The sequence below is a fragment of the Hyperoodon ampullatus genome (genome assembly GCF_949752795.1).
Source record: "Hyperoodon ampullatus genome assembly, chromosome: 3".
Taxonomy (NCBI): Eukaryota; Metazoa; Chordata; class Mammalia; order Artiodactyla; family Ziphiidae; genus Hyperoodon; species Hyperoodon ampullatus.
Window position 1 is genome coordinate 60,668,803 of NC_136916.1, and position 24,410 is coordinate 60,693,212.

Sequence of the window (24,410 nt, forward strand, 5' to 3'; positions counted from 1 at the left end):
ACAGTAACTCAAAAAGATACAGGCACCCCCATGTTCATTGCAGCATTATTTATAGTAGCCAAGATATGGAAACAACCTAAGTGTCCATTGATGGATAAATGGATAAAGAGAATGTGACACACACACACACACATGCACAATGGAGTAATATTCAGCCATAAGAAAGAATGAGATCTTGCCATTTGCAACTGCATGGATGGACCTTGAGGGCATTATGCTAAGTGAAATAAGTCAGAGAAAAACAAATACCGTATGATCTCACTTATATGTGAAATCTAAAATAAATAAATAAAATGAAATACCAAGCTCATATATATATAAAACAGATTAGGTAAGGGGTGGGTTAAATGGGTGAAGGGTGTCAAAAGTACAAACTTCCACTTATAGAATAAATAAGTCATGGGGATGTAATGTACAGCGTGTCAACTATAGTTAATACTGTATTTCATATTTGAAGATTGCTAAGAGAATAGATCTTAAAAGTTCTCATCACAAGAAAAAATATTCTGTAACTATGTATGGTAATGGATGTTAACTGACTTAATCATGGTGAACATTTTGCAGTATATACCTATATTGAATCATGTGTATACCTGAAATTAATACAGTGTTGTATGTCACCTGTACCTCAATAAAGAAATGAAAGTCCTGATCAAAATCCCAGCAAGCAAATATTGACAAATGGATTCTAAAGTTTATATGGAAAAGCTAAGACCTAGAATAGCAACATGATACTGAAGGAGAACAAAGTTGGAGGACTGACACTAACCTATTTCAAGACTTACTGTAAAGGTACAGTAATCAAGGCAGCATGGTATTGGTGAAAGAATGGACACATATATCAATGGAGGAGAATAGAGGGTCCCAAAATAGACCTACACAAATATAGTCAAGTGATCTTTGACAAAGGAGCAAAGGCAATTCAATAGAGAAAGAATAGTCTTTTCAATAAATGGCACTGTAACAACTGGATATTCATATAAAATTGAATCTAGGCATAGACCTTATACCTGTTGCAAAATTAACTCAAAATGGATCATACCTAAATATAAGACACAAAACTATAGAACTTCTAGAAGAAAACTTAAGAGAAAATCTAGGCAATGTTGGGTTTGGCAAGTTTTTAGATACAACACCAAAAGCATGATCCATGAAAAAGAAAATTGTTAAGCTGGACATAGTTAAAATAAAAAACTTCTGCCCTGTGAAGGATGCAATTAAGAAAATGAAAAGGCAAGTCAGACTGGGAGAAATATTTGCAAAACATATATCTGATAAAAGACATATTCATGATATGACAAAAAAACTCTTAAAACTCAACAATAAAGAAACAAAGAGCCCAATTAAAAATGGCCCCAAGAGCTGAAAATGCAGAGAAGGTATACCAGTAGCAAATATGCATATGAAAAAATGCTCAACATCTTTGTCATTTGGGAGTTGCCTATTAAAACAATGAGACCACTACAGACCTATTGGAATGAATAAAATTTTTTTAAAAACTGACAAATAGGAGATGCTGATAAGAATGTAGAGCCAGTAGGAATGCAAGATGGCACAGCCACTTTGGAAGACAGTTTGGTGTTTTCTTAGAAAGCTAAACATAGTCTTACCGTACAATCCAGCAATTGCACTACTGAGTGCAATTCAATACCCAACTGAGATGAAAATTTATGTTCACACAAAAACCTGCATATGAATATTTAAGCCACTTTATTCATATCACTGAAAACTGGAAGCAACCAAGATGTCTTCAATAGGTGAATGGACAAACTGTGGTACATATAGACAATGGAATATTATTACTCAGTGATTTTTTAAAAAATAGAAGCTATGAAGCCACGGAAAGGTACAGATGAACCTTAACTGCATACTGCTAAGTGAAAGAAGTCAATCTGAAAAGGCTACAAGCTATAATATATGATTCCAACTATATGAAATTCTGGAAAAAACAAAGCTATATAGACAGTGAAAAGATCAGTGGCTGCCAGAGATTCAGGGAGAGAGGAGGATGGTTAAATAGGGGATTTTTTAGGGCAATGAAACTATTTTATATGATACTTTCTTGGTGGATACATGACATTATGCATTTGTCAAAACCCATAGTACTTTACAGCACAAAGAGTGAACTTTAATGTATGCGTATTAAAAAAATAATTTAGGAGGTTGGAGGATCCCAGGAAGAAATGAATATAGACTATGACAGGAGATTGTAACTGTATTTCAATTGTATGGAACAACCTTCTTGAAGGTATGATGAGTAGGGAAGAGTGGGAGGGGAAGGTGCTGACCTAAGTAACTTTGGAAATGAGTCTGTAAGACTAGATGCAAAAGGAATTACACATTATCATTATGCTTTTTTTAATAAAGTTATTTCCCATGGGGGTACAAATTGAAAATTCTGATACCACTATACATATATTCTGGAATTAATAATTAACTAAATGGATGAGAGATGGTGGGAGCCAGATTTCTCCTTGTTGGAGTAGGAATTTACAGATAAGTAAGGGAAAGAAGCTAGAATGATCCCTTTGGTAATAGATTAGAGTTGGAGACATCAGTTTGAACTCATGGTTAGCTTAATGTAGGCACAGATGGTTTCATAGAGAAATATCGATATACGTATACGCACAGGTTGGTATACACACATATATTTCCTTGCTCTGTCATCAGAGGGCCTAAAAGAAATGACACCTAGTAGTAAATAATACACCTAGCCACTAGATCTTTGTTTCTAATGCCATTCCCCAATAAAGGGAATCATGGCTTCTTGAAGAAACGGCTGATTCTAGGACTGGGGTAGGAAATATATGAGTCTAGAGTATCTTATAATGCTAGAAGGTAAGGAAGTGCCTACAAAAACAAAAAATCCATGTATTTAATAGGGGTATGTCAAATGGACATAGGAGCCAGCTGAAAGAGGTCCAATGGCCAAAGCTGGAACAATTTGAACAATAAAATAAGTAAACTAGTACTGGATTATAACCCAAAGAATGAAATGAAATGTCCATGAATCAAAACTGATATAAATAAATACACAGGGAAAAGACAAACTCCCTGGGAAGAAGAATTCCAAATAAATTATGTAGATACTGTGCCCTCAATGAGAGGAAACTGCACTTCCACTCCTTAAGTATGGGCTGCACATAATGACCACCTTCCAAAGAATTCAGTATGGAAAGAAGGGGAGGGAAGAATAACTTTACGTTGGAGAAACCTGACAAACACTGTTTCAGTTAGGTAATCAAGGTCAACTTCAACAGTGATAAATCATATTAGTTAATAGTATGTACCATAACCCTAATCTCATCATGAAAGAAAAATCAGACAAATTTCAGTAGAGGGGCAGCCTGCAGAATAACTGATCAGTACTCCTCAAAACTGTCAAGATGATCAAAAATAAGGAAAGTCTAAGAAAATGTCACAGCCAAGAGGAGCCTAAGGAGACATCACAACTAAATGTAATGTGGTATCCTGGATGGGATCTTGGAACAGAAAAAGGACATTGTGTAAAACTAAAGAAATCTGGATAAAATATTGACTTGAGTTAGTAAGAATATATCAATATTAGTTCATTAATTGTAAAAAATGTACTATACTAATACAAGATGTTAATAATCAGGGAAACTTGGTGTGGAGCATGTGGGAAGTCTGTACTATCTTCTCAATTTTACTGTAAATCTAAAACTGTTCTAAAAAATAATGTGTATGAAACAAAACAAAGTACTATCTGAAGGTCTCACAGTAATCCAGTGGTTTCTGTCTTTCCTGCAGTTTTGAGAGTGTTTGCTGCCTTGCTGATTCTACTTCTCTCTCAGACATCACTTTTGATGGCAATCCAATAGCTCAAGAGTCATGGTACAAGCACACTATCCTTCAGAATATGATGCAGCTGCGCCAGCTAGATATGAAGAGAATCACGGTGAGTGAGAACTCTTCTAAACTGCTCACCATATTGTTTTAGTTAGCATGGGTTAGAACATTGGGTTGCATATTCTTTGCTTGAAATGCTTCTTATTTTTAATGAACTATGGATTATCATGACTATATACTTCATAATTATAATGACAAGTTTTTTACCTCCTATCTGTGTTCCCAATTTCATTGAATTAAATTCCTAGCCTTCTTTTAAAGTTAGTCATCATGCTTGTTTTTCATTCTTGCTTAATATCCAGTTAATAATTTACTTTGAAATAAATGAATAAGAATTTCGTTGATAAGTTATATAGTGTAATGGTTAAGAACAGGGGTGCTGGAGCCAGACTGCTTGAGTCTGCATCCTGGCTTGACCATTTTCTAGTCATATGACCTTCGACAATTTACTTAACCTTTCTATCTAATTTTCCTCAAGGTAAAATGGGGATCATAATTATATTATGTCATAGGGTTGTTGTCAAGATAAAATGAAGCACTAAACCTTAGAACAGTGTTAGGCTCCCAGGAAGCATAATAGGGAGCTATCATTATTATTATTATTATTATTACTATTGATGCTATACCTCTCAAAGTAGCTATCTCTTTTTTTATTCATTCTGTCTCCATGGTAGACGTTTTCTACACTTAGAAGTTTCGATATGGCTCCTGATCTAAGTGAAATGCCGCATGTAATAATACCCCTCCTTTTAGGTGTACAATGCACATTAGCATACTTTAGGCTCCAAGAAGTTCTGTAATAAAGAAACTTGCCTTAATTTGTTTCATTGCATCCCAAATTTATTTGAACATTTTATTATCTCAGAAAATATCTGTTAATGATCTCATTTTGATAATCTCTGACCTAGAAAAATATCCTAAACCTCCACTGTTTTCTTACTTCTAGACTCTGCTAATTTTGATGTGGATTCTTTTTTTTTTTTGGCACACCTCATGGCTTGTGGAATCTTAGTTCCCCGACCAGGGACTGAGCTTGTACCCTTGGCAGTGAAAGCTCGGAGTCCTAACTACTGCCAGGGAATTCCCTGATACGGATTCTGAGTGATCAGCTAGGTTTATTCAATTGCCAGTTGACTCATTGCCTGTCCACTGGTTTCACACTGTGGGCCATTCACATTTCTACCTCAGCAATATTATGGACATCTAAGGTGGCTAACAGACAAAGTGTTGGTGAATTTGTAAATACCAGCAGTCTTCTGAGGTTCTACCTCTCTCTGTTCCAGTGTAGAGGAAAGGTTCTTTGTCCTCTCAGTTTGTTTGGATCTATACTGGCAACTCTGTCTTGTAGTTTTACCCTTATTTCCAGGTCTTTCTTAATTAAGCATCTTTGGTACTTCTAATTGATCTCCTGATGAGGTTGCAAGGAACAGGGTGAGAAAAGAAGCTAACCAATTAAATAAATTAGTAATTATATAGTATGTTTCTCATGTGAATTTATGCCAGTCTTGCCTACTCAACTGATGTACATCGTCCTTGAGGGCAGAAGCCATTCTTTGTCTTCCTAGCCTGATACATGCAGATGTTCTATACATGTTTATTTCCTTTCCTTCTCTATCTCACACAATGCTAAGAATGTAGTAAAGTTCAGTAAAGCCTTGTTTGTTGAGTAAAGTTTACCTATTTCCATGCCTTAAATAAAGGAGAACAATACTGTCTATAATTACTGTCCTTGTACATTCCCTAGGATGTGTTTGCTTGGTAAGGAAATGAGGAAAATCACCTGGGATGGGAACAGGGCCAGCTCTTCTGCTAATACAGAGCAGTAATCCTTGCACATCTGCTCTTCCACTGTTTAATTTTAGAAATTAAAAAAATTTTTAATGGAAATAATCTCAAAGTTACAGAAAAGTTATAAGTACAGGACAAAGGACTTTTGTTTCTGAACCATTTGAGAGTAAGCTGCTGACTCAATTCCCCAACCACCCTGAACACTTCAGTATGTATTTCTTGCGAGCAAAGACATTCTCTCATGTAAACACAATATAACCAACAAAATCAGGAAATAAACATTGAATAATTGCTCATGTCTAATCCTTACACCACATTCAAATTTTACCGGTTATATTAATAATGTTCTGTGGGGCAAAATGATCCAGTTTGGAATTATACGTTGCACAGAGGTACATTTTATTGTCATGTATCTATTGTCACCATTTTTCAGGAACAGTTCCCTAGTCTTTCCTTGACTTTCATGACTTTGACATTTATGAAGATTATAGGTCAGTTATTTTGTAGAATTACCCTTAATTTGGGTTTTATTTGATGTTTCCCTACTGTTAATTATTTGTTATAGATTTCTGGCATAAATATCACAAGTGATTTTGCATTCCTCTCACTGCATCCTGTCGAGTGATACGTAATTTATATTTATCTCTTTATTGATGTTGTTCACTTTAAGATGTTGTCTGCCAGGCTTCTGCACGTGAAGTTATTCTTGTTCCCTTTTCTTTTGGTGTTCTGAGACTCAATTTCCAACGGGGTGGAGGCAGGGTTCCCCACAGCTCCAGTGAGAAATTCTCAGAACACCATCTCAGTGTCTAAGAATTCAATTCAATTCTGACACTGTCTACCTGGGAGATAGCACCAGATTCCACAGGTTGAGGACTCAGTCCTATAAGACTACACACGCACCCTTCTCCACCCCCCTCCCCACCACCAGACGCCAGTAACAAGTCCAGGTTGTTAACTGTACTTCCGACCCCCTGGCTATAAATCAGATGTTCCCAAAACCCCCCTCCTCAGGTTCGATTAATTTGCAAGAGAGGCTTACAGAACTCAGAAACATTTTACTTACTAGGTCACCAGTTTATTGTAAAAGGATATAACTCAGGAACAGCCAGATGGAAAAGATGCATAGGGCAAGGTATGTGGGAAGGGACACGGAGCTTCTAAGCACACCACTCTCCCCAAATCTCTAGGTTTCACCAGCCCCAAAGCTCTCTGAACCTGTCCCTTTGGAGTTTTTGTGGAGGCTTCATTACATAGTCATGATTGATTATATCATCGGTCATTGGCAATGTCTTTTTTTTTTTTTTTTTTTTTGTACGCGGGCCTCTCATTGCTGTGGCCTCTCCCGTTGCGGAGCGCAGGCTCCGGACGCGCAGGCTCACGGGCCCAGCCGCTCCGCGGCATGTGGGATCCTCCCGGACCGGGGCACGAACCCGTGTCCCCTGCATCGGCAGGCGGACTACCAACCACTGCGCCACCAGGGAAGCCCAATGTCTTTTTTTAATATAAATTTATTTATTTATTTTTGGCTGCGTTGGGTCTTTGTTGCTGTGCGTGGGCTTTCTCTAGTTGTGGCGAGCAGAGGCTACTCTTCATTGCGGTGCGTGGGCTTCTCATTGCGGCAGCTTCTCTTGTTGCGGAGCACGGGCTCTAGGCACGCGGGCTTCAGTAGTTGTGGCACGTGGGCTCAGTAGTTGTGGTGCATGGGCTTAATTGTTCCGTGGCACGTGGGATCTTCCCAGACCAGGGCTCGAACCCATATCCCCTGCATTGGCAGGCGGATTCTTAACCACTGCGCCACCAGGGAAGCCCAGCCATTGGCAGTCGATTCAAGCTCCAACTCCTCTTCTCTCCGTGGAGGTCTGGGAGTGGGATGGAAAGTTCCAACCCTCTAATTGCCTGGTTGGTTCTCCTGGCAACCAGCCTCCATCCTTAGATGGGGTCCAAAGTCACCTCGTTAACAAAACAAAAGACACCTTTATCACTCTCCACACTTAGGAAATTCCTAGGGTTTTGGGAACTGTGAACCAGAAACTGGGATGAAGACCAAATATATATTTCTTATAATAAGTCACAAAATTCCATACCTCATAAAAATTTCAATTTATTAACTTATTCATATTGGTATAGACTCATGGTGTTCTGTCTCACCTTTTGTTTATACCTTTTTAGAAACTGTAGTTTGGAAAGAATATACCTTTTAAAAGACTTTCTATTAATTTGCCAACATGGGCTAGTGTTGACAAACACTAGCCCATGAGCAGGCCACCTGTTTTTGTAAATAAAGTTGTGTTAGAACACAGTCATATCCATACATTTATATATTATTTATATCTGCTTTGATGCTACAGTGGCAGAATTGAACAGTTGTTAAAGAAACTATATGGCCTACAACCCTAAAATATTTACCACCTGGCTGGCAAATTTTGCTGATACCAGTTCTATAACTATTTTCTCTTTAAAGATATCTTTTGATTAAGTTTTATGTAATTTACCATATGGACATTCTAGCTGGGGTGGATTACACAAATTTTTAATGAACTTCTATGCACTGGGGCCATGGTTCCCCAAACGGCATGCCAAGGATACTGCAATGAACTCAGAGGGGCACTGTGGAATATTTATAATTTTCAAGCAAAACACAATGATATTTTATATCTGTGAGACACTGAGAAAATTACTAGCTTAAGGTAGTTTACCATTTCAACATTAGGTCACAGTATATTTCTCTCTATGGCATTATATCCTGGCAAAGCTGTCCTTTCAGTGGTTGCGATAAAAGCAAATACCATGCCAAAATCAGTATAGAGCAGGAAATGAAGGTGACAGTGTCCAATCTAATTCTAGTGTTTGAGAATTTGTGTAATGCCTTACAGACACACACATTTCATTAGTAAGTAATTGTGGTTATTCAAGAATGGCATTTTTTCTTTAATTTAAAAGTATTATTTTTTCAAATGGCTACTAAGTTGCTAGAACATGAATACTTATTAAGTTGTTTACTAACTACTTAGTAAACAGAGCTGTAACATATTTCTTTTGACCTAAAGTCACCATGAAAAAATTCCTGAGACATTCTTAGGCACCTTGAACTGAAGTTTCTGCACTGGGATATGTATTAGACTCTAGAGATGACAAGATCAGAATCATAATTCAGACCCTCAAGTTACTTACAGTCAAGTACAGAGGCAGGCATGCAGCCAGATTATAATGCAAAATGACAAGCTAGTTAGATGAGCTCGATCAATAGATATGTATATGTTTACACACACACACACGCACACGTAGCACGATGATATCAAAGAGCAAAGCCCACCTATGTCTACAGGAGAAACAGGAAAAGTTCCAAAGGAGAGAATACTTGACCTGAGACTTGAAGAGGGGCAAAGAAGAAGGAGGATGTATCAGTGGAAAGTGTTCCAGGGAGAGAGAAGGCGAGCAAAATGCAGACGGGTGTGAGAATACAGCAACTGATAGCAGTTCAACATGGCTGAGCACTGACTGTACATGGGGGAGAAGAGCAAGAGGAGAAGGATGTATGACCAGCAAGGGCTGAGTCATGAAGGGCATTTTATGCCATAGGAAAGAGTTTAGATTTTTGTGTTGAACATAGGAAATCCTTAAAGAGTTTTAAGATACTTAAATTGGATTAGTCTATTGAAAAGTTTATCTGAGTAGCAACCCAGAGGATGAATTGTGGAGGATAGGATGGGTGATAAAGTGAGAAGCAGGGAGGTTAGTCAGGGTAAGAGCTTCTGGGGGTCTGATCCAGAGGAATGGCAAGAGATAATATGATATCAAAAGATAATGTGGCTTCCTGGCCTCAATTCCTATTTTGCTTTTGTTATCTCTGTTAAGAAGAATGGCTTTTAGTCAGTAAAGAGAAGAAATAAATATTAATAAAGTGAAAGTAAAGCCTAGGATAGGTGAATAAAAAGTTTGAGTCCAGACCCATTTAGATCAGGGGCTGGCAAACTATCTGTAAAGGGCCTGTTAGTAAATATTTTAGGGTTTTGGGGCTATACAGTCTCTGTTGAAAACTATTCAACTCTCTCATTGTGATGTGAAAGCAGGCATGGCCGATACATAAATGAGTGAGCATGGATCTGTTCCAATAAAACTTTTTTTACAAAAAAAAAGGTGGCATACTGGATTTGGCCTGTGGGGTAGAATTTGCCAATCTTCGATCTAGAGCAATGGATAAGTGTAGTGAATAAATTGCTGGGCCTTTGAAAGTTATATCTGTGAAGCGGTATAGGATAGTAGAGTAGCTGAAAGATAAGATGAACTCATCTGTCTTTTTATCATGGAAAGAAAAAATATTGTGACAGTAAACTTAAATGTAGATTATGAAAGAAATCTAAATTGGATTATTAGAAGATGGGTTGTGAGTACTTAAGGAATTGATCAGCAGGAGGCAGCATTAGTTCACAAAAAACAATTTGTGCCCTACAAAATTAGGTTACTATTTTAAATATTATAAACAGACCCTCTCAGAAGAGTGCTATAGAGAGACAGTGTTTTGTTATTTAAGCAAAACATTGGACAGAGTCTTTTATGATAGTGTGTTGAGTAAGTTGTATGACAACATGGTTAAGTGGATTTGCGATTCAGGTATACCTACAGAACAGAAAGTAATGGATTAACGCCAGCCTGCAGAGAAATCTGTACTGGCGTGCTGTGAGGCTTTTTCCTCAAGCTTATTCTCTTCAACATTTTTGAATGTTGACTAATTGAGAACATTTATATTATTCTGATAAAATACATAAATGACAACCTGGAAAAGGTAGAGATCCTGATGTACTGGTTGATCAAATCAGAATCCAAAAGTAGCTCAATAATCTAAAACAAGGTTTGGTAAACTACAGTCTGTGGGCCAAATCCATCCCACAGCCTGTTTTTTTCTTTTTACAGCTCTCAAGCTATGAATGGTTTTTATATTTGTGAAGCATTGTGAAAAAAGAAAAAGAATATGCAATAGGGATTTTATATGGATCACAAAGCTTAAAATATTTACCATCTGGCCCTTTACAGAAAAAGTTTGCCGACTTCTAGTCTATAAATATAAGCAGAATTTAGCAAGATAAAAATAGAGAAATAGAAAATTCTGGGCTTTACTTCACAACAACAAACATAACAATTCTCAGCCAAATGCAGTGTTTTGGGAAATGAGACTTAGCATATTTGAAAAAGACTTGCATTGGAATCGATAAGTTCAAATTGAGTTAATTATGAGATATGATTGTTAGAAGTTAATATGGTTTTAAACAATATTCATTTATAGAAATGGAGAATTCAGAAAACTGGACAATAGTCCCCTTTTTTTCTTTAATGGTCAAATTACACCTGAACTATTAGTTTTAGAAGGGTGATCACAAACTGGAAGTATTTCCAGAGAACCTGGCACAATTTGTTGACAAAGGAGAAGATATTACAGTAGTCTTCAAATATTTTTACAACTGTCCAGAAAAGGAGAGAATAGACACATTTGGAGGGGTTAGAAGAAGAACCATTGTATAGAAAATTCCGCCTCCCAGAATTTTTTATTTCCAAGACAGTATTTTGTGAATGCAGGTGCTATTCTCACAGTTCTGAAATGGACACAGTGTCTAAAGTTTTCACCTCAAACTCACATTTAGTTGGCTTCATATGAACTTGTTTACAATTTGCCCTCCAAAAAATGCAGTAGCCTATCTGAGATAGAGGTGAGTTTCCTGTCGTGGTAGCCATTACTAAGGCTCACCGATGCGTTCTGGTTCTCCTCCTCTTTTTAACAGGTGGAAAGATGATATTTCCCATTCCCTTGGAGTTAAACGTGGTCATGCAGCTTGCTTTGGCCAATGAAATATGAGCAGAAGTAATGTACATAATTTTCAGACAGAAGCATTTAAAAGCTAAAGTGAGATTTTCCATGCTTTTCTCCCATGCAGTGGTCATTGTGGAATCATACATTGAGTCTAACATGCCATCAGGTCATAGTACCCAGGAATACTTAGCCACTACATAGAGAACAGTTGCAATGTTCTTTGCATGATCGAGAAATAAAATTTTCTTATTGTAAGCTAGTATGAGTTTTAAAGTTGTTATGACAGTATAACCTAGCCTGTTCTAGCTCCCCTCCCCACCAAAGTATAATATAGCTATTATCCATGGGCCAGGAGAAGTCAGGTGACATGTCTTCTAATCTTCACTCTGACATTAACTATGACCCTGGGAAATCAGTTTTCTCTGTAAAAAAAAAAGATTGAATGAAAAATATGGGCCATTCTCTTCTAGACAAAACTCTGTAATTTTAGATCTGTTTTAATATTTAGTGTAGTCAAGGAAAACAATGTTTTGTATAACTATTCTAAAGTATATGGTTAAAACCTCACATTGCCATTGTTTTTAAAATTCCACATAATAAATTGCTGCCTATATTAGGACTGCTATTATTTATTTGCAGCAAAATGTCTTCTCATATAATATATGCATTGTTTTAGAGCCTCAATAAGCTGCTAACAATATATTCTAAGTTATTAAACACCTATTAAATCACTGCACTTCCTAATTAATTAGAAATCATTTCTGTATTGGGTCTTCACGACAAACTGAAGTAAGGAAAAAAGTGTATGTATATTTTTAGTCCCAGATAGAGCCGTTTCTTTTGTTACACAAAGGATATAGCTTTTGTCCCAGAAGTTGGACTATTATCATGAAGATGCCAGAATTTTACAATTTTTTTCCTTCTTACCAACAGATTTATAGCTTATCTTTACAATTAGAGGTTTATTTTTGTTTCTAAGTTTAGTTACTCTATAATTATTTGGGCTGAAATATAGTCATCAGATATATAAGATTTTTAAAACACTCAATATTTGAATAGATTTGGCATATATACAGTTTTCCTAGGTTTAGCTTTTCTTTTAAAGTCGTACTGCCTTTAATAGAAGCTCAAATTCTTTTTGAAAATCTGATGAAATTGTCTCTTAAGTATGTTTAGTACGTGATCCATACAGTTTCTAGTACTGTTTAAAATTGCTCTTTGAATAACCAATCTGTTTCTAGTTCACATTCAGTACATGAGTCAACAATTGAACATCAATATATTTTGTTCTTTTAAAAAGTTTTTTTCTGAAACAGGTTATACTTAATAGGTACTAAATCAACATCGACTGAGCAAGAGTTTAATATGCTTATTAATCCAGCTATTTTATAAAGCTAGTAATCAAGGTTCTGAATTTCATTTTTAGTTTATTTTTCCTCATTACCTCTATTCAGCCTTTAAATATTAAGAATAACTATTTTCCAAATTGTAAAATATACTTTATTTATTTATTTATTTATTTAAAATCTTTATTGCAGTATAATTACTTTACAATGGTGTGTTCGTTTCTGCTTTATAATAAAGTGAATCAGCTATACATATACATATATCCCCATATCTCCTCCCTCTTGCATCTCCCTCCCACCCTCCCTATCCCACCCCTCTAGGTGGTCACAAAGCACCGAGCTGATCTCCCTGTGCTATGTGGCTGCTTCCCACTAGCTATCTATTTTACATTTCGTAGTATTTATAAGTCTATGCCACTCTCTCACTTCGTCCCAGCGTACCCTTACACCCCTCCATGTCCTGAAGTCCATTCTCTACATCTGCATCTTTATTCCTGTCTAACCCCTAGGTTCTTCAGAACCTGTTTTTTTTTCTTTAGATTCCATATATATGTGTTAGCATACGGTATTTGTTTTTCTCTTTCTGACTTACTTCACTCTGTATGACAGACTCTAGGTCCATCCACCTCACTACAAATAACTCAATTTCATTTCATTTTATGGCGGAGTAATATTCTTGTATATATGTGCCACATCTTCTTTATCCATTCATCTGTTGATGGACACTTAGGTTGCTTCCATATCCTGGCTATTGTAACTAGAGCTGCAATGAACATTGTAGTACATGACTCTTTTTGAATTATGGTTTTCTCAGGGTATATGCCCAGTAGTGGGATTGCTGGATCATATGGTAGTTCTATTTGTAGTTTTTTAAGGAACCTCCATACTTTTCTCCATAGTGGCTGTACCAATTCACATTCCCACCAGCAGTGCAAGAGTGTTCCCTTTTTTCCACACCCTCTCCAGCATTTATTGTTTGTAAATTTTTTGATGGCCATTCTGACTGGTGTGAGATGATATCTCATTGTAGTTTTGATTTGCATTTCTCTAATGATTAAAGATGTTGAGCATTCTTTCATGTGTTTGTTGGCAGTCTGTATATCTTCTGTGGAGAAATGTCTATTTAGGTCTTCTGCCCATTTTTGGATTGGGTTATTTGTTTTTTTGTTATTGAGCTGCATGAGCTGCTTATAAATTTTGGAGATTAATCCTTTGTCAGTTGCTTCATTTGCAAATATTTTCTCCCATTCTGAGGGTTGTCTTTTGGTCTTGTTTATGGTTTTCTTTGCTGTGCAAAAGCTTTGAAGTTTCATTAGGTCCCATGTGTTTATTTTTGTCTTTATTTCCATTTCTCTAGGAGGTGGGTCAAAAAGGATCTTGCTGTGATTTATGTCATAGAGTGTTCTGCCTATGTTTTCCTCTAAGAGTTTGATGGTTTCTGGCCTTACATTTAGGTCTTTAATCCATTTTGAGCTTATTTTTGTGTATGGTGTTAGGGAGTGATCTAATCTCATACTTTTACATGTCCCTGTCCAGTTTTCCCAGCACCACTTATTGAAGAGGCTGTCTTTTCTCCACTGTACATTCCTGCCTCCTTTATCAAAGATAAGGTGACCATATGTGTGTGGGTTTATCTCTGGGCTTTCTATCCTGTTCCATTGATCTATCTTTCTGTTTTTGTGCCAGTACCATACTGTCTTGATTACTGTAGCTTTGTAGTATAGTCTGAAGTCAGGGAGCCTGATTCCCCCAGCTCCATTTTTCGTTCTCAAGATTGCTTTGGCTATTCAGGGTCTTTTGTGTTTCCATACAAATTGTGCACTTTCTTGTTCTAGTTCTTTGAGAAATGCCACTGGTAGTTTGATAGAGATTGCATTGAATCTGTAGATTGCTTTGGGTAGTGTAGTCATTTTCACAATGTTGATTCTTCCAATCCAAGAACATGGTATATCTCTCCATCTATTTGTATCATCTTTAATTTCTTTCATCAGTGTCTTGTAGTTTTCTGCATACAGGTCTTTTGTCTCCCTAGGTAGGTTTATTCCTAGGTATTTTATTCTTTTTGTTGCAGTGGTAAATGGGAGTGTTTCCTTAATTTCTCTTTAAGATGTTTCATCGTTAGTGTATAGGAATGCTAGAGATTTCTGTGCATTACTTTTGTATCTTGCTACTTTACCAGATTCATTGATTAGCTCTAGTAGTTTTCTGGTAGCATCTTTAGGATTCTCTATGTATAGTGTCATGTCATCTGCTAACAGTGACAACTTTACTTCTTTTTTTCCGATTTGGATTCCTTTTATTTCTTTTTCTTCTCTGATTGCTGTGGCTAAAACTTCCAAAACTATGTTGAATAATAGTGCTGAGACTGGACAGCCTTGTTTGTTCCTGATCTTAGAGGAAATGGTTTCAGTTTTTCACCACTGAGGACGATGTTGGCTGTGGGTTTGTCCCACATGGCCTTTATTATGTTGAGGTAAGTTCCCTCTATGCCTACTTTCTGCAGAGTTTTTATCATAAATGGGTGTTGAATTTTGTTGAAAGCTTTCTCTGCATCTATTGAGATCATGATACGATTTTTCTCCTTCAGTTTGTTAATATGGTGTATCACATTGATTAATATGTGTATATTGAAGAATCCTTGCATTCCTGGGATAAACACCACTTGATCATGGTGTATGATCCTTTTAATGTGCTGTTGGATTCTCTTTGCTAGTATTTAGTTGAGGATTTTGCATATATGTACATCAGTAATAATGGCCTATAGTTTTCTTTTGAGACATCTTTGTCTGGTTTTGGTATCAAGGTGATGGTGGCCTCGTAGAATGAATTTGGGAGTGTTTCTCCCTCTGCTATATTTTGGAAGAGGTTGAGAAGCATAGGTGTGAGCTCATCTCTAAATGTTTGATAGAATTCACCTGTGAAGCCATCTGGCCCTGAGCTTTTGTTTGTTGGAAGATTATTAATCACAGTCTCAATTTCAGTGCTTGTGATTGGTCTGTTTATATTTTCTATTTCTTCCTGGTTCAGTCTCCGAAGGTTGTGCTTCTCTGAGAATTTGTTCATTTCTTCCAGGTTGTCCACTTTATTAGCATATAGTTGCTTGTAGTCATCTCTCATGATCCTTTGTTTTTCTGCAGTGTCTGTTGTTACTTCTCCTTTTTCATTTCTAATTCTATTGATTTGAGTCTTCTCCCTTTTTTTCCTGATGAGTCTGGCTAATGCTTTATCAATTTTGTTTATCTTCTCAAAGAACAAGCTTTTAGTTTTATTGATCTTTGTTATTGTTTCCTTCATTTCTTTTTCATTTATTTCTGATGTGATCTTTATTATTTCCTTCCTTCTGCTAACTTTGGGGTTATTTTGTTCTCCTTTCTCTAATTGCTTTAGGTGTAAGTTTAGGTTGTTTATTTGAGATGTTTCTTGTATCCTGAGGTAGGATTGTATTGCTATAAACTTCCCTCTTAGAACTGCTTTTGCTGCATCCCATAGGTTTTGGGTCATCGTGTTGTCATTGTCAGTTTTTTCCAGATATGTTTTGATTTCCTCTTTGATTTCTTCAGTGATCTCTTGGTTATTTAGTAGTGTATTGTTTAGCCTACATGTGTTTATATTTTTTAGATTTTTTCCTGTAATTGATATCTACTCTCATAGTGTTGTGGTTGGAAAAGATGCTTGATACGATTTCAATTTTCTTAAATTTCCCAAGGCTTGGTTTGTGACCCAAGATATGATCTATCCTGGAGAACGTTCCATGAGCACTTGAGAAGAAAGTGTATTCTGTTGTTTTTGGATGGAATGTCCTATAAATATCGATTAAGTTCTTCTTGTTTAATGTATCATTTAAAGCTTGTGTTTCCTTATTTATTTTCATTTTGGATGATCTGTCCATTGGTGAAAGTGGGGTGTTAAAGTTCCCTACTATGATTGTGTTACTGTCGACTTCCCCTTTTATGGCTGTCAGCATTTGCCTTACATATTGAGGTGCTCCTATGTTGAGTGCATAAACATTTAAAATTGTTATATCTTCTTCTTGGATTGACTCCTTGATCATTATGTAGTGTTCTTCTTTGTCTCTTGGAATAGTCTTTATTTTAAAGTCTGTTTTTGTCTGACATGAGAATTGCTACTTCAGCTATCTTTTGATTTCCATTTGCATGGAACATCTTTTTCCATCCCCTACTTTCAGTCTGTATGTGTCACTAGGTCTGAAGTGGGTCGCGTGTAGACAGCATATATACGGGTCTTCTTTCTGTATCCATTCAGTCAGTCTATGTCTTGGTGGGAACATTTAATCCATTTACATTTAAGGTAATTATCGATATGTATGTTCCTATTACCATTTTGTTAATTGTTTTGGATTTGTTATTGTAGGTCTTTTCCTTCTTTTGTGTTTCCTGCCTAGAGAAGTTACTTTAGCATTTGTTGTAAAGCTGCTTTAGTGGTGCTGAATTCTCTTAGCTTTTGCTTGTCTGTAAAGCTTTTAATTTTCTGCTGAATCTAAATGAGATTCTTGCTGGGTAGAGGAATCTTGGTTGTAGGTTTTTCCCTTTCATCAAATATGTCCTGCCACTCCCTTTTGGCTTGCAGAGTTTCTGCTGAAAGATCAGCTCTTAACCTTATGGGGATTCCCTTGTATGTTATTTGTTGTTTTTCCCTTGCTGCTTTTAATATTTTTCTTTGTATTTAATTTTTGATAGTTTGATTAATATGTGTCTTGGCATGTTTCTCCCTGGATTTTTCCTGTATGGGACTCTCTGCACTGACTGGAGTTGATCGACTATTTCCTTTCCCATATTAGGGATGTTTTTGACTCTAATCTCTTCAGTTATTTTCTCAGTCCCTTTCTTTTTCTCCTCTTCTTCTGGGACCTCTATAATTCATATGTTGGTGCGTTTAATGTTGTCCCAGAGGTCTCTGGGACTCTTCTCAGTTCTTTTCTTTCTTTTTTTCTTTATTCTGCTCTGCGGTAATTATTTCCAGTTTTTTATCTTCCAGGTCACTTATCTGTTCTTCTGCCTCAGTTATTCTGCTATTGATTCCTTCTTGAGAATTTTTAATTTCATTTATTGTGTTGTTCATCATTGTTTGTTTGCTCTTTAGTTCTTATAGGTCCTTGTTACACGTTTCTTGTATTTTCTCCATTTCCAAGATTTTGGATCATCTTTACTATTATTACTCTGAATTCTTTTTCAGGTAGACTGCCTATTTCCTCTTCATTTGTGTGATCTGTTGGGTTTTTACCTTGCTCCTTCATCTGCTGTGTGTTTCTCTGTCTTCTCATTTTGCTTAACTTACTGTGTTTGGTGTCTCCTTTTTGCAGGCTGCATGTTCATAGTTCCCGTTGTTTTTGGTGTCTGCCCCCAGTGGCTAAGGTTGGTTCAGTGGTTTGTGTAGGCTTCCTGGTGGAGGGGACTAGTGCCTGTGTTCTGATGGATGAGGCTGGATTTTGTCTTTCTGGTGAGCAGGACTACGTCCGGTACTGTGTTTTGGGGTGTCTGTGACTTTATTTTTATTTTAGGCAGCCTCTGTGCTAATGGATGGGGTTGTGTTCCTGTCTTGCCAGTTGTTTGGCACAGGGTGTCCAGCACTGTAACTTGCTGGTTGTTGAGTGGAGCTGGGTATTAGCATTGAGATGGAGATCTCTGTGAGAGCAGTCGCCATTTGATATTTTGTGGAGCCAGGAGGTCTCTGGTGGACCAATGACCTGAACTCGGCTCTCCCACTTCAGAGGCACAGGCCTGACACCCAGCTGGAGCACCAAAACCCTGTCAGCCACACAGCTCAGAAAAGTAGGGAGAAAATAAGAAAGAAAGAAAGAAAAAATAAAATAAAGTTATTAAAATAAAAAGTAATTATTAAAAATAAAAGAAAAATTAAAAAGTAATAAAAAAGAGAAAAAAAAGAAAGAAAGAAGAGAGCAACCAAAGCAGAAAACAAAAGCAAATCCACCAGTGATAGCAAGCACTAAAAAGTATACTAACAAAAAAAGAAGAAAAAAAAATGGACAGATAGAACCCTAGGACAAATGGTAAAAGCAGAGCTATACAGACAAAAATCACACAAAGAAGCATACACATACGCACTCACAAAAAGAGAAAAAGCAAAAAAATATATATATATATGTACATATATATATTTAAAAAAGAGGAAGAGAGCAACCAAATCAATAAACAAATATACCAATGATAATAAACTCTATATACTAAACTAAGAAAAACATAAAACCAAAAACAAATTAGATATAGAAGGCAAACCCCAAGTCTACGGTTGCTCCCAACGTCCACCCCCTCAATTATAGGATGATTCGTTGTCTATTCAGGTATTCCACAGATTCAGGGTACATCAAGTTGATTGTGGAGATTTAATCTGCTGCTCCTGAGGCTGTTGGGAGAAATTTCCCTTTCTCTTTGTTTGCACAGCTCCTGGGGTTCAGCTTCGGTTTTGACCCCGCCTCTGTGTGTAGGTCACCTGAGGGCATCTGTTCTTCTTTCAGACAGGATGGGGTTAAAGTAGCAGCTGATGAGGGGCTCTGGCTCACTCAGGCCAGGCGGTGGTAGGGGAACGGAATGCGGGGCGAGCCTGTGGTGGCGGAGGCCGGCGTGACGTTGCAACAGCCTGAGGCATGCCATGTGTTCTCCCGCGGAGGCTGTCCCTGGATCACAGGACCCTGGCAGTGGCAGGCTGCACCGGCTCCCGGGAGGGGAGGTATGGATAGTGACCTGTGCTTGCACACAGGCTTCTTGGTGGCTGCAGCAGCAGCCTTAGCATTTCATGCCCGTCTCTGGTGTCCGTGCTGATAGCCACGCCTTGCTCCCATCTCTGGAGCTCGTTTAGGTGGTGCTCTGAATCCCCTCTCCTAGCGCACCCTGAAACAATCGTTTCTTGACTCTTGGGCAGTTCCAGACTTTTTCCCGGAGCCCCTCTTGGCTAGCTGTCATGCACTAGCACCCTTCAGGCTGTGTTCATGCAGGCAACCCCTGTCCTCTCCCTAGGATCTGACCTCCGAAGCTGTAGCCTCAGCTCCCAGCCCCCACCCACCCCAGCGGGTGAGCAGACAAGCCTCTGAGGCTGGTGAGTGCTGGTTGGCACCGATCCTCTGTGCGGGAATCTCTCCGCTTTGCCCTCTGTACCCCTGTTGCTGCGCTCTACTCCATGGCTCCAAAGCTTCCCCTCAGCCACCCCCGGTCTCCGCCAGTGAAGGGGCTTTCCAGTGTGTGGAAACTTTTCCTCCTTCACAGCTCCCTCCCAGAGGTGCAGGTCTTGTCCCTATTCTTTTGTCTCTGTTTTTTCTTTTTTCTTTTGCCCTACCCAGGTACTTGGGGAGTTTCTTGCCTTTTGGGAAGTCTGAGGTGTTCTGCCAGCATTCAGTAAGTGTTCTGTAGGAGTTGTTCCACATGTAGTTGTATTTCTGATGTATCTGTGGGAAGGAAGGTGATCTCCATGTCTTACTCCTCCACCATCTTGAAGGTCTCCGTCCATAAAATATACTTTAAATTCATCAAAAATCACATAAATTTTCACTCCCTTTAAAGCAACTAAATCATATGACAGATTGCTACTAAATTTTGACCTCACTTTTTCCGTCTCTCTAAAATCAGTAAGACACATTTAAATATATCCTTATTATAAAAATACAAACTGCATTTCTCACAAATCATTTCTTGTCCTGATCCTGGCTTTGTCACTAGCTGTGAGACCTTGTATAATTTACTAAACTTCTCAGAGTATTCATTTCCTCATTTCTAAAATTAGAGTTTTACAGGAGATGCATTCTACTTTCCTTTTTAACTCCATGATAGTTTCTCTTTATGCATTTTTTATTTACTTCTTTAGTCTAGGTCCTTTCTTTGTTTTCAGAAGCATTTGTAATGGCTCACACCCTAGAATAGATATTTGTGATCTCTTTGACCTTCCTTAATTTTAATATAATGTATATACTGATCAGAATAGGCTAGATTATATTACAGTAACAACTTCTCTAACCTCAGTGGATTAAATCCACAAAATTTATTTCATGCTCATACTGTCAGTCTGCCCATAGTATGTGATCTGGGAACTTTACTCTGTGTTGTCCTCATTCCAGGACCAAGGCCTTCAAAGTACCCAACCTCTGGAGCTTTGCAAATTCTACAGTAGAGGTGAGAGAGAGAATAGCTATGTCATCATTGTCTGAAATGTTCTACCCAAAAGTAAACACATGTCACTTTTGTTCATATGACATTGGCCAAAGCAAGTCACATGACCTCACCTAACTTCAAAAGGGCATGAAGTGCTATCTCACAATGTGGCCAGGATGTGGGAAGACACAGGAATATTTGGCAAACAACTCTTAGGACTATCCATTATATTTTAATCAAATGTTAACTTCTGGTAGAAGTGTCAATTAGTACTACATTTATGGAGGGCAATTTGCAAACATATCAAAAGGCCTAGAAATATGTCTACCACTTGATTTAGTAGTTTCAGTTTTAGGAAATTATTGAATAGATGTATAGAGATGTACATTCAATAATTCATTCCTTGAATATATGTTTATTGAATATCTACTGTGTAATGGGGAGCTGACATGGTCCATACCTTCATGGAGCTATTTGCAGGAAAGGGGAGAGATAGTACCAGAAATAATTTAAATGAAACAGGTTAAGTGCTGTGATTGGCAAGTATAGGCTAGTATGAAAGCATACAGGAAAATTTCTTCTGACCTGTTTTCCAGTTGACTGATTCTCTCTTCAGCTGTGTAAAATCTGCTCTTCAACCCACCTCCATTAAATTTTTCATATCAGTTTTTGTAATTTTTTATTTCTTAAAAAGTTCTCCTTCAAATGTACTGAATTACTTTTTAAATTTTCTATCACTGAAGATATTTTCAAGTTTGTCTTTTATGAAGAAATTGTTTTCTCAAATTGTGACATCATTTTGAATGCCTACAAATCTTTTGGTAATAAAAATTAAAACTTACATGGTTATAATTTACTTTATTAAAATTTGCCAATCTTCAGAGGGAAAAAAACATGATCCAGATTGTGTATACAGATTGCAACATTTAAAAATTTGCTCATAGTGAGTATTGTAAGGTGATACAGAAATGATAATATTTGAGTTAGGGTGTTAGGATTATGACTGATTTAAAAATTTTTTTTCTAAACTGTAATGTTATTAAAGTAATATTATTTCATAGTTTTTAGAATGGAAGAAATTAGACTGGCCAAATCAACTTAAAAACAAAGTAAAAGTAATGATATTAATGGAGAATAATTTATTAATATCAATGGAGAGTTTTTAAAAGCTTTCACAGATGTTTTGTCATTTAAAAACCCTCTGATTTGCAACCATAAATTAAATAAAGATTGTTAGGAGTATAATTTTTATCCTTTTTATCTTCATGTTAGCAAGTTTGTTAAGTCTCTCCATGTGGAACTACAGTACAAAGAAAATTATACAAACCTGCTTCCCCTTTCTTTTTTCTCTTCTCATTCTTTTTTCTTTCTTGTATTAGTTAGGTTTATCTCACATCAAGAGTGCGGAGCAGAGTTAAGAATGTACAGGTTTCTTTTAGAATTAAGACGGAAGAAGAAAATAGAGAGGAACATACTAACTTTTTCTTTGAGGGCATATTTTCTATTAGCAAGTAGTATGTCTCTCACAAAGAAAATCAGACTTGGAGAACTGAAGATATTTAGCATAAAAAAGGTTAAAAACTTAATAGTACTTTTTTACATTTTTCTTTTAGGAAGAAGAAAGGCGTATGGCATCTGTTGTAGCCAAAAAAGAGGAAGAGAAGAAGCGAGAAAGTCATAAGCAATCTTTGCTTAAGGTACTTTCTATGATGTCTACATTCATATATGTGCACATGCACTCACACACACTGAAGCTAGCTAGCTAATCAGCTAGAAAAGTAGTTTCCAAACTGTAAATTTTTCATTCCTATCATCAATAGAGTGTTTTTAATAAACAAACACCCTTAAAACTTTTATAAGTTACTACCTATAAACAAACTTGTACTTCTGAAATACAATATAATGTACATTATAAAACACATGCAAAAGATAGAAATTGTAGGGCTTCCCTGGTGGCGCAGTGGTTGAGAGTCCGCCTGCCGATGCAGGGGACACGGATTCGTGCCCCGGTCCGGGAGGATCCCACATGCCGTGGAGCGGCTGGGCCCGTGAAGCCATGGCCGCTGAGCCTGCGCATCCGGAGCCTGTGCTCCACAGCGGGAGAGGCCACAGCAGTGAGAGGCCCGCGTACCGCAAAAAAAAAAAAAAAAAAAAGATAGAAATTGTAAAAGAGATTAAAAATAAATATAGCAAGTTATAATTTTTTCCACACCAGTACATCACCATGTGTATCCTCATGGCATGTGCATTTCATTTTGGAAACCGCTGTAGTAGACTGTCATCTTTAATGATATATTTTAATGAGCTCTGCTACATGGGTTTTTTTTTAATGATGGCTTTTTGCATTTAAAAAATTTCTCCATTAGCTTTTCTGATATAGAGGTGGTAAAGGTTTTGAGGAGTATAGGAATTAAAGGTTTTTTTAAACTGGTTTTAAATTATTTAACGTATCAGATGTTAATTTCCTTAAAATGTTTTCTTTAAAAATATTTTATATTAACATAACAAAATATAATAAATAAAGACAGCTTAAAGTTTATAGTTCTTATTATGATTCTACTATGTTCTGAAACGAAGGATATCACCCTGATTACCATTACTCATTCCTGTCTTGTGTAGGTGCTTTTCTTTTTAAAATTAAAATGGCATTCAGAATTTTAAAAAATGACTAATAGGGATACAAAGTTGTATCTTAGGGAACTTACTGGGGTGATGGAAATGTTATGAGTTAACAGATATACCCATTTGTCAAAACTGATCAAAGAGTACACTTGAACCTGTGTGTTTTACTCTATGAAAACTACTCCAAAATTAACAAACAAAACAAAACAAAACAAACTTGGTCCCAAGCCCTCTCAGCTCCAGGCTGCTACTTCAAAAGTAATTAGAACTGTTACTCAGTATGCTAAAATTTTCTCACTTGCTGTTACTGGTGATTTAACTCTAAGGCTTCCAGTGTAAGTAGAACCTAGTATAGGCAACAAATCGCACTTGACTCCATCTTTGAACTGAACATTTTTTGTTTTATACCCAATTCAGCTGCTTGTAACCATCAGTATTTTTGGAAATATGCCATTAAATTTTTAGCTAACGTTTTTTAGATGTTTGGAAAATTTTTATGAAAACTTCAAAAAATACCTAATGCTTCTATTGAAGTTGCTAAATAGGACTCTTTAATTATGAGGGTTATTTAGTTTTAAAATTTTTTAGTAAGAGGAAAAGTATAGGAAATCAGGAATTCTAGCTCTAGCTCAGATTCAGGGTCATGATATCAAAGACCCTCAGCATTTACTGGAGATTGTTTCATGTGACAACACATATTGATCATTAAGAAAATGGGATGGGTGGTTATAGAGGGACAGGAAGAGTGTATGGACCTATATCTTCAGCCTTATCGCTTTTCTATCTTGCTATTTTCTTTTCAAACTTGGAAATGAATGGAAGTGATAGTTATGGGATATACTGGTGTGGTATTGCTTGGAC

General features: G+C 36.9%; 1 protein-coding gene across 6 annotated transcripts in view; it reads left to right on the forward strand.

The window, feature by feature from the left end:
* The window catches only part of LRRC49 (leucine rich repeat containing 49), a gene marked incomplete at both ends in the record, with an annotated part of 132,834 nt that overhangs the window by 77,609 nt on the left and 30,815 nt on the right, over nt 1-24,410 (forward strand). For all 6 annotated transcript variants that reach the window (XM_079699908.1, XM_079699905.1, XM_079699906.1 and 3 more), the window contains 2 exons: nt 3,772-3,919; nt 22,541-22,624. In XM_079699908.1, coding sequence (XP_079556034.1) covers nt 3,772-3,919; nt 22,541-22,624 — 232 coding nt within the window. The remainder of the gene's footprint in view (nt 1-3,771; nt 3,920-22,540; nt 22,625-24,410) is intronic.